We start from the raw sequence: 16497 nt of genomic DNA, 5'->3' as shown, positions 1-16497 counted from the left end.
CACGCACGCGCGCATGCGCACGTCAGAGAATATAGGAAGTGGGGTATCTGGGGAACTTGTGGCATCAGTCATTCACAGGCAGTCCCAGCTGTAGTTCTGGCGCTGAGGAGGAACAGGCAGGTTAGTGAGGGGGTCAGAGAGAGGCCCTGTGGAAGGCACCATGGAGGAAGAGGTGAGGAAGAGTGGGATACTGTATCTCCAGCAGCAGAAGTTTGGAAAGGTAAGACAGGATTGGCCCCTCACAGCTCCGGGCTATGCTTACTGCTACTAAACTCCACACACAGCTCGGCACGCTAGTCTGCCTGCCTCAGTAACCTCAGCCCTTCCACACCGTGAAAAAAGGTTTTTAATACACACAAAAATATTAAGCATTCTCTTCAGGGTTTCGCTTTTCCATGTAAGTTAAAATTCGCAAATGAAAAGCATTTTCTTAAAGAGGAAGTACATTCAAGTGTTCCAGAGGCACTCGTGAATGAAATGTTGTAAATGAAAAACAGTTGTGTTTGCAAGTTAGTCGTCAATCTATCAGTCTTTTTCAAGCTTTGGGGGAAATGCACATTTTTAGTACCAGAAAGCAAATTTCATTTCTGAGGTTATATTTGCTGTTGTCACATGATGATGAGATCATCAGTTTTGTGAAATTGAAAAATAAACTGATAGCATGACGTGTTTAACTTGCATGTTCACACTGTTTAAAAGTTAAAGATGATAGAAACATTACGTTTTTTCTCTCAATTGTAACCGTTTCTTATATGTCCTGTTGTATTGTCTGAATCACTGGAGCGCAAACTCAGTCTGGGGCCTCTTCTGTACACTAGTCTACAGAAAATCTTCATCTTCATCATTTAAGGCTTTTTATAAACAGATTTAGCAGTTATTAAAGGTGTACACCTCATCATGTTTCATATTATATTTGACATTTAAAAATGATTTACACAAGAAGTTCAGGTCCTCAGTTGTCTAGTACGATCATTAGCAAATTCAAATGGAGAGTTATTTAAATGGCAATGCACAAATACGTGTCCAATGCATTTCCATCCATTTTCATGCGTCGTACTGTACCTCGGCCTTCTGTTCCCAGTAAGCCTGACTGTCTGTGATGTTCGACATAAATGTTAACACAGTCACCTCGACCGGGATCGCCTCAGTGTTTTCAGTTACTGGACAGGATCTGTACGCTATTGATTTAATAAACCTGACGTCTAATATTCATTTTATTCGTTAACATAAGATGGCAATCATTTTTCACTTTATCAAAGTGTTTATCGCTGATATGAAATGTCATTATAAATATGTTCGTTTTTAAATAAATTTGGGGCTGAGTATGTCCAGTTCTCACTCTGATTTAAAATGGCCATCGCAGAACTGGGGGAGAAGGCTTTATACAGCATGCCTTTAAGTTAACATTTTTTCTTTGAACCTATTTTATGACACAATGCAGTTTTGGCTCTCTGTCCTGTTCATTGTCTGTGTAGTCCCCAATTAGTTTTGTTTTTGTAACCACATGATCAGTTTCTGGCATCCACCAGTGATTGGGTTTCAATTCATATACTCCCGGTGTTTAGTTTCGGTCAAAATGACTCGTTTAAAACTTTTAGCGAAAGAGAAATGACACTTCTGAGAGCTGTATTTCATAACCAGTGACCGAACCAGTGTAAGTTTGGTTCTTGCTTTGCGTTTCTATTTGTTGTTTGTCATCTCTATTTGCTTGTCTTTTTGCATACAGGGTATCTTTGAATATAATAACATAAAGATGAAAAATAGTTGGGAATATCAGTTCAAAACAATAAATATCAATGATTTATTGCATGAAAACCTTGTTTCATTTGAATTTAATTACAGTGAAAAAAGAATGAGAATTTCATTGTTAAATGTGATCTAGCTAAGGTAAACCATTTACTGAATTTGCATCATTTTATTTCTGTATTGCATTAAAATCCCAATAATGTCCCGGGTATATTTGACCCAGGATAACAGTTTCACACATGCTAAACAGAACACAAGGGTTAAACCGTCTGTCTGTGCCAAACTGTGCCAAATTTAACTTCTTTCTTAAGGAATCATTTGCCAATACTGCCTTATTAAATCAATCTAGACTTCATATATGATATTTCTGGCTGAACACACGAACACACGAGAAATGACAATGCAAACTGGTCCAGTATCATGTGACCAAGAATTGGCTAGTCAGTCATAAAAATAATAGAATGCATTACATTACGTAATGCGGCCTATCTGTTGAAGTTCTGCCTATATAAAGGCTGTGTAAGCATTACAAAAGTAACAGGGAGGACGGTGGGTAATGTTTTTTGCTTTGCTTTGCAGTATGCAATTATCACAAAGGCCACGTACAGTGTAGCTCTGAGGAAGTCTCCGTCTGACGCCATCCTGTACTGTGCCATTTGTGGTTTTAAACGTTACGTGAACGGTTTTGCACCAGCACAGGCTGTGACAAGAGGCTATTTCAAATGAGCGTCGTCAACTACCGGAGTTAAATCCAGAGTTAAATATCTGTTTATTGTTCAACCCCAGATTTCAGATGGGGGCTGTACATTTAGCGATGCCGTGAAGCTGTTTGGACAGCCCTAACATTTTTTTGTTATCACTACCACTTCTTTAAAATGAAGAAAGACGTCTAGGTCTGCGGATGTTCGTGTCACATGGGAGTCAGCGTGACTTTATTCTGTGGTAGTCTGTCTCTGGGTGAATGACCAAGTGAATTAAAGACTCTGGGCCTGGCCTGTTGAGCATTAATCATTTCATAATTTTGACCCGTTGGGTTACAGTAACTCTTACCTGCCTACCTACATTGACTCTGCAATAGTATTCTTCTCCCCCATTTTTGTAACGTGCGCTCCAATATGATCAGTAAAAAGCAGCAAATGACACACCCTAAGTTTATTATCTGTTCCTTTACATCTCTCACAACAAGACCCTCTCACAAAATATCAAGGCTGTGTATGTGTGTGTCTATATATATATATATATATATATATATATATATATATATGTATATACAGTGAGCTCTATAATGTTTGGGACAAAGATATATTTTTACTTGATCTGACTTTTTTTTTAACAATGTTTTGGTTTCACCATGCCGAAATTGAAGGACTTTTTACACATGCTTTCCCCATTTCAGGGCATCATAATGTTTGGGACAAATGTCTTCACAGGTGTGATAAGTCAGGTGTATTCAGTAGCTTCTTTAGTACACGACTACAGATACAGATACAGATAATTTTGTTGGTTGAGCAGATACAGATGCAGATAATGACATCTCTGTACTCCCCTACCAATGAGATTGGAGGCTTTTGGTAGAACGTCAGCAGATAAGATGCTTCTGTTCAATCTGCTGCTGCTATGAGCAGTTACATCATCAGTGAAGACAAGTGAGCCAGTACCTGTGGCAGCCATACATACCCAAACCATAACATCCCCGCCATCATGTTTCACAGATGAGGAGGGGTGCTTTGGATCTTGGGCAGTTGTTTCTGGTGTCCATACTTTGCTCTTGCCATCACTCTGATACAAGTGAATCTTAGTCTCATCTATCTGCAAGACCTTTTTCCAGAACTCTGCAGGCTCTTTTAGGTCCTTCTTAGTAAACTGTAACCTGGCCATCCTGTTTTTGTGGCTCTCTAGTGGATTGCATCTTGCAGCGTAGCCTCTGTAATTCTGTTCGTATAATCTTCTGTAGACGGTCGTCACTGACACATCCACGCCTACCTCCTGAAAAGTCTTTCTGATCTGTCGGACAGTCATCAAGCGTAGAGGTCTTCCTTAGCTTACCAGGCTGTTTGCAATTACTGAGCTCACCAGTGCTCTGTTTCTTATGTTATGTTCCAAAAAGTAGATTTTAGTAAGCCTAACATTTGCCCTATGTCTCTAACACTTTTTTTTATTTAAAAAAAAATTATTTCTCAGCCTCATGGTGGCTTCCTTTACATTTATTGACACAATTCTGGTCCTCATGTTGAAGAACACCAATAACAGACTCCAAAGGCAAAGGCGTAGAATCAAGACTAGATACTGTGGGCTCTCTTATAGCTGCACTAAGAAAGCAATTGAACACACCTGACTAATCAGAAACACATGCAAAGCCATTTGCCCCAACCATTCTGGTGCCCTGAAATGATGACCATGCATTTAAAGTGCCATAAATTCTACACGATGAAACCGAAGTACATAAAATACCCTTTAATAAAATCTGAGAATCTGCACTTTAACCAAATGTGAATAATTTGATTACAAATCTAAAATTGTGGAGTACAGAGACAAATCAAGAAAAAATAGTACTTTGTCCCAAACATTATGGAGCTCACTGTATATTCTGTTTGAGCCAGTTAAATTCAGCTAATTTTGTAGTACTATTAGATTTGCATGCATGTCCTTTATGAGTGTTTTGAATGAGAACCTTTAAATCCAGAAGCAGGTTGCAGGTATGTAGTTATTGTGACATAATCACACTAGTGATGGATGATGGACGATGGATAGGCTGAATTCAAAGTTACCGTAAAGCTTTGTGTATGTGCTCCTCTCCGATCAGAAATGGAAGAAGGTGTGGTCGCTGGTGTACGGGGACAGCGGCTGCTCCGTGTCGCGGCTGGAGCTCTTCGAGTGCCGGGACGACGCGGAGCGGGCCGAGCTGAAGCGCAGCAAGCGCGACAGCAGGAAGGTGATCCGCATGAGCGACTTCGTGCGCGTGGCGGAGAAGAAGGCGACCGCGTGCCCGCGGGGCTGCGGCACCTTCCTCGTGGAGACCGCCGGGAAGAGCTTCCTCTTCGCCAGCGAGACGTCGGAGCTGGGAGACTGGATCCGGACGCTGTGTGAAATCGCCTTCCCAGTACGTCCACTTCCCCAAACGTCCCCTGGTTTCGCAGTCCGCGGATGAGCATGCTTCCTCGTTCATGTCGAACTTTGTAACTGTCTGGGTCTGTTTTACTTCATTTAAGTGGGGGGTGACACAGCTCAGGAGGTAAGGGCGGTTGTCTGGCAGTCGAAGGGTTGCCGGTTCGATCCCCCGCCCTGGGGCGTGTTGAAGTGTCCTTGAGCAAGACACCTACCCCCTAATTGCTCCCAACGAGCTGATTGGTACCTTGCATGGTAGACTTTCACCGTTGTTGTGTGAGTGTGTGTGTGAATGGGTGAATGAGAGGCATAAATTGTAAAGCGCTTTGGATAAAAGCGCTATATAAATGCAGTCTATTTGTGATTAGCATCATATGAACAAACCAAAACACTATATAACATATTGACAATAATCTTATTTTATTGACTGGTACTGGTAAGTTTGTTTAATTTAGCAATTATCGTCTGACACCAATATGACCTCAATAGTATTCCTCATCCATGCTTTAAAAACCGCAAAACAGCAAAAAAAAAAAAAAAAAAAAAAGACCTCACATAGCTCAAGACTTACACAATGATTGACAGAGCAGTGCGAGAAGAGAAGTTTGTCTGGGTCTGAGCTAATCTGGGACAGACCAGACGTTAAGCAGTCTTAAGCGTGGTGCTTTGTACGGGCGAGTTCCTGATTCACTGGAGATGCTGAGGAGCAGCCCCACAGCCTCCGTAATCACTGCTCTCTTTTGCTCTTCGTTAGACCTAGCATAGGTTAGGTCAGAGCAATGTTCGCTGTCTGAACTGGGCTTAATGTGTTCATGGCTATGAATATAACTGTTAGTAAATGAGTATTGTACCTTATCGGACCTGTGTTTCGTAGGTGTTCCAATGACCTTCAGTATGCACTTACTGTACATCGCTTTGGATAAAAAGCATCTTGTCTCCAAACAACTGTAATGCAATGTAATGTGAAGCGTTTAGAGAGTTCTGTTTTCCTTCTGCCATCTCTACGCCCTTGTGCTAGGATAATGGCAGGAGGAGGTACTTGGGCTAGGTCACATTTTGTGAATATTCAGGCACTGCCTAGTCTCGCCATTGTTCTGGGTCATTCCAGTTTACATGTATTCACAAGATGCACCAAATTATAAGGTTTCAGCTTTAACAATATAGACACAGAAGTTAAGCGTAAGGAATCTGGAGGTGACCAACTGGTTGATCTGTTGAGAGTTTGCTGTTTAGTCTGTTGGGCTGCTGCTATGCTATCTCAGGGTACACATCTCACAGAATGTGCCAGAATATTCAACCAGGCAAGAACCATTGTTTTCTATGGATTGAATGACACCTGTGAAGACTTAATGAATTTGATGGAATCCAGGGTCGAATTACTCGCATCCTTTTTTTGCAATACACTTAACAGTGTATTCATATCACCAGTATTGTAATGCACATTCTTCCGGGAGTAAAAAGTAAAAAAAAAAAATTTCTCTAATTACAACCTGCATTTTTTTTTGTTCCAGATAAATATATTTATCGAGCTAAAATATAATACACAATATATTTAGTTTTGCATGCGTGAGTCCTTTTTTTTAGTTTGAGGTCTTGTTTGAGGCTGAGACTCTGAAGCAGAGCTATAAATGGAGCGCAGGTCTGCTGAAAAGTTTGTGTATTAGTGAGTTAGTCTATTAGTGTATTAGTGTGCGTTAGTCTGTTAGTGTATTAGTGTGTGTGTTGGGCAGATAGGGTTTAATTGGCACTAAAGGATCAAAAACCAACAAAGAAAGGAAACATCATGGCCTCATGGACTTACACTAGCCCTAATCCTAACCCTAGCCCTGAGTCTGGATCTAAGCCCAAACTTAACTGAACCTTAATCTCTATCAGGCCCCTGTGAACCTGTAAGCTTGACCCCTGATTGTTTTTTTTTTTTGTTTGTTTTGTTCTGTTTTTTTTTTTACCTTTAACTCCAGCAGATGAACCAAGGCCAGGGTGAGGCCTTTATGACCCCAAGTGTCCAGGACTCTGGGATGGTGGATAATGACATCTACTGCTCGTCATCAGGTGGGAGGAGCCGTGCGTAAGCGCCTCAGACCGTACAGCAAAGCTGGCCGTGAGTGCAGTCAAGGTTAGGGCCATAGACAAATATGGACAAAGTCATTGTGATGTCACCCACTGACTTCCCTCCATGGGCTTGGTGAAAAGTGCTCAGAAGCCTAGGATGTGTAGTTCGTGGGCGCCGCCATGTTGTACAAATTGGAGCCAGAGACTGCTCAGTCTTGTCCAAATAAAAATAGCAGCTTAACAAATCGGCCAATGGGGAGACATTAGACAAAGAAATTACACCTATTGCAGCTACATTTTCTTGCGGACAACTTATTGACTTCGTATTGCCACCGTATTGTTACCATTGACTTACACTGAAATGAGTGGCTGAGACAGCCATACTGGAGCCAGCCGCGCTGGTGCTAGTGAGCAACGTCTCAGAACGAGACCAGGAATTGGGCTTCAGAAACATAGCCCGGTTTTGGCCGATCGGTTGGAGCCCGCTCCAGGCCGACTGTGACTGGCAAGGTTAGGGCAGGTCTCAGTCGCCGAGCGAGCTGGGAGAGAGTGCTCGTCCCCGCAGCCGTGGTCCTCACGCAGACCAGCGTGTGACTGAGGTACAATTCGGAATATAGATATATATATAAATAAGGAAGCAAACATTGTGCAAAATGAATGAGACACCTACGGTCCCAATGCCAACCAGACTGCAGCGTACTGCTGTCAGGGTCAAACAAACAAACAGCAGTCAGGAAGAACCGCGGTTCACTTTTGTTTGACCCACACAATAGTATGCTGTTATTTTTTGAACCTGCTTTAAAAAATGCCTTTTGGAAGAGTCAAATGTATTCATAAAGACTGACACAGTGAAGTATAAACCACAAAACCAAAGGGAGGGAGGGACTAATCTAAAAATACAACATTTCAGTTTCCTGTTGCACTTCTCCTTATCTGTGTGTGTGTGTGAGAAAGAGGACGTTTTGCCTTTGAAAACTGAGCAATATCCTTTGCTTGTTGCATCAGCATTGTATAATGAATTACTTTCAATCTACAGTATACCATGCAGTTTATGCCCAACAAATAAGCACTCTAAAAATAAAAAATAAAGATTTATTCCCTCAACTACGATGATTTGATGATGACACATCAACTCAAAATGCTCAGCTGAATTGATGGGGGCCTACTGGTATGACTGGGGGAGAACAGGCTAAAGACAGGAGACAGGATACAAACAAACAAAGGTTTTGTGTGATTCAATGTGAAGTGAACAAATAGCAAATCACTTCTCGTATTCTGTGAGGTCAAGTGCAAAGAACATGGCCTTTAATGGGCAGGAATTATGTGAAACTATAAAATGAATTCTAAGTCATGCTTCATCAAATTAAGCTAGAATTTCTGTTCCCCCCTGTCACTGCAGTGCTGCTTTTCAGCAGAGCGTGACAGCCACAGGAAGAGTGGTGCAAAGAGGGAGAGCACGCGATTCACCCGGCCCTTCACTGTCTGTGTGTGGCTGTGCACTGAGGGTGTGTGTGTGTGTGTACATGCGTGTGCATGCGTGTGTGAGTTTGCATAAATGCATGCCTGGGTGTCTTTCTGTGTGAGTGCATGTGTATATGTTCATGTGTGCGTCTGTACGTGTATGAGTCATGTCTGTGTGTCTTTCTGTTTGAGTGCATGTGTATATGTTTATGTGCGCGTCAGTACGTGTATGAGTCATGTCTGTGTGTCTTTCTGTATGAGTGCATGTGTGTATGTTTGTGTGTGCGCATGTGTGTGTGAGTTTGCATAAATGCATGCCTGGGTGTCCTTCTGTGTGAGTGTATGTGTATATGGTTATGTGTGTGTGCGCATGTGTGTATTTGCACGTGTGTGAGTGTATGTCTGTGTGTCTTTGTGTGAGTGCGCGTGTGCAAGCCATTTCATAATTAAGCTGAAGTGCACTGGTTTCAGGTTCATAAGTGTAGAACTTGGATTATTAAGGCCGCTCTCTGTGCAAATTTGCCCTGCATTTGAATGAATGCATTCAGTGAGTTAGCAGGTTATTTCCCATGCTGTCTGTGGTCTGAAGGAAAAGCTCAGATAGGGATCCAGTGCCAAAGAGTCTCTGCTGAATGTGTGCTGTCCCCTGAGGCGCCATTGAGGTAAAAAAAAAAGGAAGAAAATCATCCCACCTCTGATCCAGGACCAGACCTCTAGCCCCACAGAATCTGGTCTCGTTGCGCCGTCTCTATCGTGCTCTCCTCTGCCGGGGTTAGCTTAGATGTTTGTTGTTCTGCAGCCGGGCGCGATAAGCTCTTCTCTTCTACACGTGGCCGAGCGTCAAATCACCAAGGGGACCGAATTAAGCCAGACGAGGCAGGAAGAGGTACTTAAATAAGCGACATGCTGCTGAACAGGCAGGGGCCGCAGCTGCCCGAGAGGCCTCTTCTGGTGTTTGGCTCTTCAGGTGTTTGGCAGTGCCTCGCTCTTAGGCGGAGAGCGCTCTCTGCCTCTCCTCAAACAAACTGCTGCCTCGTCAGAAGAGGGCGCCTCACGTGATTCGAATGGCCGAGCACAGACGCCACGATGTGACAGTGAGCAGCAACATTAGAGGGATGAGAAGGAGAGTAATTATTAAGCTGAGTTTTCACAGTTATTTATATTTACAGGGGAAATATCTGAAACGTGTTAGAACAGTATGAGGTCTCTGGGTTCCTCATTTATAATTTCTAGAAATAAAAATCATGCACAACCATGCGGAGAGTCAGGACCCAGAAGGGATGCATGGTGGTTTCTAGTACTGAATGTGTGTGGAGTTTAATGCTGACTGTGTGGTTGTGTGTGGATTTTAGTGTGTACTGTGTGTGGTTGTGTGCGGATTTTAGTGCTGACCATGTGTGGTTGTGTGTGGATTTCGGTGCTGACCGTGTGTGGTTGTGTGTGGATTTCAGTGCTGACCGTGTGTGGATTTCAGTGCTGACCGTGTGCGGTTGAGCGTGGATTTCAGTGCTGACCGTGTATGGTTGAGTGTGGATTTTAGTGCTGACTGTGTGCGGTTGTGTGTGGATTTTAGTGCTGACCGTGTGTGGTTGTGTGTGGATTTCAGTGCTGACTGTGTGTGGTTGTGTGTGGATTTCAGTGGTGACCGTGTGCGGTTGTGTGTGGATTTTAGTGCTGACCGTGTGTGGTTGTGTGTGGATTTCAGTGGTGACCGTGTGCAGTTGTGTGTGGATTTTAGTGCTGACCGTGTGTGGTTGTGTGTGGTTTTCAGCGCTGACCGTGTGTGGTTGTGTGTGGTTTTCAGCACTGAAGGAGTTCCATGTCATGGTGAAGAAGACTGAGGCCTCTGTGAGATGCAAGCTGAATGGACCCTTCGTCCTCAGGGTGGATCCAAAAGCCCTGCATCTCCAGGACCCCCAGTCCAGGGTCATCAGTTTCTCCTGGCCTTACCAGTACATCAGGAAGTTTGGCCTGACCATGGTAACATTCAGAGATTACAAATAGCTTGCAATGCTGCAAGGTCAAAGGTCAAAAACTGTTTTGTCATCCGCCCCCCTGCAAAGCGTTCTCTACAGTTTGGAATCGCTAAATGTAACTGCTAATTAGTTCTGTGCTATACATACCTGTACACCAGAAGCACAGGAGCTGATGCATGTTTGCATACCTGTGAGCCTGTGATTTTAACACTGTGCAAGTAATAGAGTACTACAGGTGGGAGTGAGCACCAATCAGAGGAGAGGTGTATCTCCCACTGATTATAACTGTTCACCAGTGGGAGAATCTATATGGACCTAAAAATTAAATAACCAGTATTCATTACCAGAGCGAAGTGAACCCAGTGAATCTATTGGGTATACAGAGGTGCAGCGATATCTTGGCTAGACATCTGTAGCTATGTTCTTGTTGCACTTGCATTATTATGTAGCTGTTGTACTTGCTTGATTATTTTAAGAGTTGATAAAAAGCTGATATACTGCGGCAGTGTAGTATACCGGGTAAGGTCTTGTAATCTAAAGGTCACAGGTTCAATTCCCAGATAGGACAATTCCCCGTTGTCCTCTTGGGCAAGGTATTTAACCTGCATTGCTTCAGTATATATCCAGCTGTGTAAATGGATGCAATGTAGAAGTTGTGTAAGGCGCTCTGGATAAGAGCGTCTGCTAAATGCCTGTAGTGTAATGTAAAATCACCCCTCTCTCTCCATCAGTCCTGCTTCACCTTTGAAGCCGGGCGCAAGAGCGATTCGGGCGAGGGCCTCTTCGAGCTCCAGACCACGCAGAACAACAAGATCTTCCAGGCCGTCGACACGGCCATCGGGCTTCAGAGCAAAGGAGACGGACGCCCGGCCTCGAACCCGGGCCCCGCCCCCGGCTGCCGCCCCATCGCCGCGGACGACGACGATGGCGACGGCCTGTACAGCAAGGTCAAAAAGACGAGGAGGCCTCGGGCCAAGGTGGATGCGCTGCTCGCCGGGGTGGAGGACCTGGTGCTGGAGGACAACGCGTCCGTCAGAGACTGGGGCGGGGCGATGGCCGGCCGCCCGCTGCCCCCCCCGGCCCCCGATCCGGAGCCTTCGCCGGTCAGCAAGGCGCGCCCCGGCAGCCAGGAGCTGTCTGAGGCGGAGCCGGACTACGAGGAAGTGGACGCTGGCCCCATGGCCCCCGGGTCACATTACCACAACGTTGACCAGGTCAAAGGTCAAGCCTCGATCGTTGGTGGGGCCGCGGACCCGTGCAACCCTGGCGTCAGCGAGAACCGCGGTCCCAGGCAGCTGAAAAGAATGCTGACCAACCCCTGTTATCATTACGATGAGGTGGACGCAGGCCCGGTGACACACCTGTGAAGAACAGACCAGAGAACTCTGACTGGACATGTCAAAAGTGTGGCTCATTTGTTTTGTCCTATTGTACTTTTATTGAATGGTGGCCTTCAAGCACTGAAGCGTCATGGGAAGGGGTTGCCATTCCAGGAGGCTTTTAGATAAGATGCACACAAAAGACTAAAGCCATATGTAGACAAATGTCATTTTTGTTCCTCTACTTGATTAATGATGGCAAAAAACAGTAGCCCAGCATTCGAGCACCCAAAAAAAAAAAAAAAAACTCAACAGGAAGTGCAGGTTTCAGAGATAAAACCATGTCTGTCACCTCGGCCTTGCTCACCCGGTCCATCACAACACTCTTTCTGAAGGACCCTACAATGGCATGTGTGCATCTTTGAGCCGGGTCTATTGTCTGTGTTTCTGGAAGCTTCCAAGGATTTTGGGAGATGGCACTTCTGCGCCCCTGCCCCCGCCACCCAGTGTTCCGGGGACATGTTACACAGATAGAATTCGCCGATCTGTGTCTAACCTGAATAGAATAAAATGAACAGGCTTTTTAGGGGACTGTCTCAAATTGCATGGTTGACCTTGGAAAGTTGGTGTCAGTCAGACACGTGGCAGCGGTGGGTCACCTGACACCGAAGGAATGGCCTTGTTTTCACTTCCTGTTTCACAGATAAGGAATACTGAAGGGCGTTGGGCCCTTTCGATCAATAAAAGCAATTATAGGAGAAGTAAGAAAAACCTCACTGTCAAGTGACCTTTAATACAGGAGAGATAGAGAAATAAAGGATGGATTTGGCCAGTCCAAATCCTAATTGTTCCGTTGGAAGAACAGTCTCAGTCAAAGAGGCCTTCTGGTCAGAACCTAAATCACTGTTACTCTGGAAAAAGAACGTTAACCAGAATCATTGCTTTAAATGTCCAGCTCTCTGAATGGACAACATTTCAAAATCCAATCTATAAGGGGTGCAGAAATCATGTGTATATACATTTTTTCACTTCATCTTTTTGTTTACACATATTTACAGTAATGTTCTTCCAGCTGTGTGCACTGCAAATGTTTCGTAATTCAACAACCAATAAAATTTGTTTAAAAATCGATGTGACTAAACTATATGCTGTTGAGCTGTTTACTTCAATTCAGTTTGGTTTTTTTTTTTGTTTCTCCAGGAATGGAGGTGATTTTGCAAAAAAGATACTCGGCTTTCTCTCTCACTCTTGTCCTCTTTGTCTCTCTCACAAAAACACACTTTTACATTCACAGTACTTACAGATACACCCAGAGACACATACATTCACACTGACACAGACACACATTTGCATGCAAGCACGAATGAAAATACACATTTTCAAGTAATCGGAAATCCAGAGATCCAGAATTGAACTGGCACACGCTGCTATGCCACGATTATCTGGGATGCAATGTGTGCACCAAAACTGAACACTATGGGGCAGTGCCTCCCTTTGATTGGTTCTTGCTTTTCAAATCACCCGAAGATTCAGCAAAAAAAATAAAAAAAATAAAAAACAGACACAGCTGATGTTGATTAAGAATTGTCTTTTGTGTTCCTGGTCACCAATAGGGTTTTATTAAAATGAGCCATACATTACCTGCTTGGCTCCAGGCCCCAGTGTCTGTTCCATCCTTTTAAATATGAATTGATTTGCACGGTTAATTCAAATTTGTGGAAAGCTAAGTCTGAAAGAGATCTTATTAGCAAGCATATTGTTCATAATTATATTTTATTTTAGCACTTTTAATGAATTGTGATGTTAACATCAAGTCTGAGATAAACTCACACTCCAGTTTTAGCTAAAAATGGGCCCATGGGCAGAAGGTTGTCTCCCACTGGGGACAAATAAAGTTCTACTTGACTTGACTTGAAATGCTAATGACTACAACGTCCAGGATGCCTTAGGGTACTCTAACACGATCACAGCATTACAGCTGTGCCTAACAACCAGACAAACGTGGTGATGAGGTACTGATTATGAAGCTGCCAGTGTCACTCATGTGTGACAGCGAGTCACCAACGATCACGCCTGAAACATATAATTAGCATTCTGAATCTTTACGATGTTTTAAAAAAGGTATTATTATGTCTAAGGTATTAGCTTTGAACTCTGACGACGGTGATGAAATTTACACTCCCCGTTTTCCAATGCCCCCCGCAAGCTGGGGACTCGCTGAAGGTAAGGAAGTGATTGCATGACAGAAAAGCCATTAATATAAACACCATTAGGTTGCCATAATATGAATGAACGCATTGATGCATTTTGATGTTTAGCCCCCACTTTTCTCCAAAGTTGGAAAATCAACTGCTGAATCACTTTGGGAGAGCAAAGACAAACAACATATCTCTCTCTCGCTTTTTCTCTCTCTCTGTCACTCTCTTTCTCACACGCACAGTGTCTGTATATTATTTATTTATTTAAATGTTTCAGGATGGGGATCTTGAGCAAGAACCATATCGTGACCCAAAAAAATACCACTTCCTGTCTCTCGTGGACCATACATCTGAGCACGTGACTTCAGTTCCGCAGGCTCAGAGACCCGCAGTCCCAGACAAACACAACATCACCGTGGTCCGCACCATCCCCAATAAGCCCATCTTCTCACTGGTAATGCAGGTACTAGTGCGGTGTGCTGAAAGCTGATGGGCCTGTCTCAATCCAGACAGAAGCAATCAACACGGCGGAGGTGTGTGCCGATGAACACAGTGTACAGACCGCACTCAGAGGAAGCTCTGCTGTGGTGAGTGTGGTGAAACAGGGCAGACATTTATATAGAACACCCGCCATTACAAACAACATGACTCATGCTCCACGGAGCTGAATACGCTACAGCAAGCGGCTGTTTCGTTGACCCACTGATGGGTTTCTTCATCGTCTTGTCTGTCACCACTCGCAGGTTTCACGTGTCCTTCCTGTCTTTAACACCTGAGTTTATTTTGAAATCAAAGTTAAGGGCAGATTTCCATGGAAACCAGATTTCTTGTTCGAAATGAACAGCATCACACAAACTATTTGTTTACGGAAATAGCACGCGCATTCTGCCACTATCGAACCGACTATCGAACTGAATATGGGAGATGAGCACAGAATCGCTAATGGAGTATATGAACTCTGTTTTTCTCAAATGTTCGTTTTTGCTCGCTGGCCTCACGGGAAACCTTAAAAGACCCAGATAACCTGTGAGAAGCTTCGCCCCGGGGACGGGGGGGGGGGGGCTCTCTGGATCTGAGGTGAGCCCTGCTGCGAGATCTGCGGGAGTTATGCGCAAAAACGTGTGTGTGTGTGTGTGTGTGTGCGTGTGTGATGCGCGAGTGTGTGTGCGCGTGAGTGTGTGTGTGTGTGTGTGTGTGTGTGTGAGTGTGTGTGTGTGTGTGTGTGTGAGTGTGTGTGTGTGTGCGCGTGAGTGTGTGTGTGTGTGTGTGTGTGTGTGAGTGTGTGTGTGTGAGTGTGTGCGTGAGTGTGTGCGTGAGTTTGAGTGTGTGTGTGTGTGTGTGTGCGTGTGTGTGTGTGTGTGTGTGTGTGTGCGTGAGTGTGAGTGTGTGTGTGTGTGTGTGTGTGTGTGTATGATGGAATTCATGACTCAGAGTCAGCTGGGGACTCCCAACGCCGGGAAGAGCAGCAGAAATACTCGTTCGGCTCGTTCTTTCTTTATCCACTCTTTACCCAATTTTGATATCACTGCGGCTTTGAGGGCAATCAAAGGCTCCTGCCATTATTTCACAAAGTGGGAATCTTGGGAATTTGCTGAAAAATATATACTCTCATGGTGTGGGTCAGAGGAGTGCCTATCAGCCCTGAAGACATACACGCGAGTGCATGTGTTTAATGATAATGAGCCCTGTTAGGTAATTTTCGGGAGATTATTTGCCATCGCTCCTCGCAAAACTATTTAATATTTAATTGGTTTTTGCCACTTGAGTAACATTTTTTTTCCCCAGAAAGCAGTGAGGTTGAGCGTGAGCTCCCACTGATTCATGGGTATGCGCTGTCAATCGTTCACCCGGAGCAGCCGGAGGGGGCACTGGGCTCCGGCTGCCATTAGGGGGCAGTCTTCTGCTTTCCAAATCATGGTGGAATCAAAGGCTATTATCAACATAGAGCTGTGTCCGTAGGAAAAAGCAGGGCTCGTCAATGATGCTCAGCACAGCTTTTATTTAAGCGTATTTAACAAACATAGGTTTCACCATGTAGAAATTGCTGCACTGTTCACACAGTTACACACAGCTTTGTGTTAATGAGCAGGTGTAACTAATAAAGTGGTGGGTAACTGAGTTTACCTTGTGTATTAAGTAACCAGATACCTGAAATCTCTATTCCCGGACACCTGACTCCAGGATGATGTCACAATCAGGGCCTCTTTTTGTGCAATGAATTATGATGTCATAATCTGAGGTGAAGTATTCACCCTTCGAAGAGAAGAATAAAAAACATGTTTTTTCCAAATTCCCAGTCAGTGTTCTACTACTCAGTTTTTTCAATTATCACATGAGCATTAGAATTCTAAGTATTAAGAATATTCCAATCACATATTTGTGATTTTACATTATATTACATTTATTTAGCAGACGCTTTTATCCAAAGCGACATACAAAAGTGCATATCATGATCATTGGACAGTTAAGTGAAACCCAAATAAAGAAGATATTTTTACTCTCCTCCATCGCAGCCTCAGACATGCAGCCGTGTTAATCAATATACACTTACTCCCATACTGAAGTGCTATTATGGCATATATTCAGCTTTTCCAATAAAAAAAAAATAAATAAAAAAAAACACGAAAAAACAGCCAATAA

General features: G+C 43.9%; 1 protein-coding gene across 2 annotated transcripts; it reads left to right on the top strand.

Annotated features, from left to right (window-relative positions):
- The first annotated feature begins 52 nt into the window (after nt 1-52).
- On the top strand, nt 53-12790 carry LOC118213255 (docking protein 2-like). 2 transcript variants are annotated; one of them, XM_035392087.1, is made up of 5 exons: nt 53-220; nt 4550-4846; nt 6816-6903; nt 10169-10344; nt 11072-12790. In XM_035392087.1, exons 1-5 carry the CDS (start codon nt 161-163, stop codon nt 11705-11707), a joined length of 1257 nt encoding a protein of 418 aa, XP_035247978.1. In that variant the 5' UTR covers nt 53-160; the 3' UTR covers nt 11708-12790. The 2 variants fall into 2 exon arrangements, with proteins under 2 accessions (XP_035247978.1, XP_035247977.1); XM_035392086.1 differs by having other exon boundaries at nt 6813-6903.
- Nucleotides 12791-16497: the final 3707 nt, after the last annotated feature.

The sequence above is a fragment of the Anguilla anguilla genome, chromosome 14, assembly GCF_013347855.1.
Source record: "Anguilla anguilla isolate fAngAng1 chromosome 14, fAngAng1.pri, whole genome shotgun sequence".
Classification (NCBI taxonomy): domain Eukaryota; kingdom Metazoa; phylum Chordata; class Actinopteri; order Anguilliformes; family Anguillidae; genus Anguilla; species Anguilla anguilla.
Note: the sequence above shows the minus strand (reverse complement) of the source record. Positions and strands in the feature narration are given on the sequence as shown.

What these genes read in the sequence shown, in the direction of transcription:
- LOC118213255 (XM_035392086.1), top strand. Translation starts at nt 161, where the DNA reads ATGGAGGAAGAGGTGAGGAAGAGTGGGATACTGTATCTCCAGCAGCAG. An exon ending in AGCAGCAGAAGTTTGGAAAG is followed by an intron (nt 221 to 4,549) that starts GTAAGACAGGAT and finishes CTCTCCGATCAG; the next exon opens with AAATGGAAGAAGGTGTGGTC. An exon ending in CATCTACTGCTCGTCATCAG is followed by an intron (nt 6,904 to 10,168) that starts GTGGGAGGAGCC and finishes TGTGGTTTTCAG; the next exon opens with CACTGAAGGAGTTCCATGTC.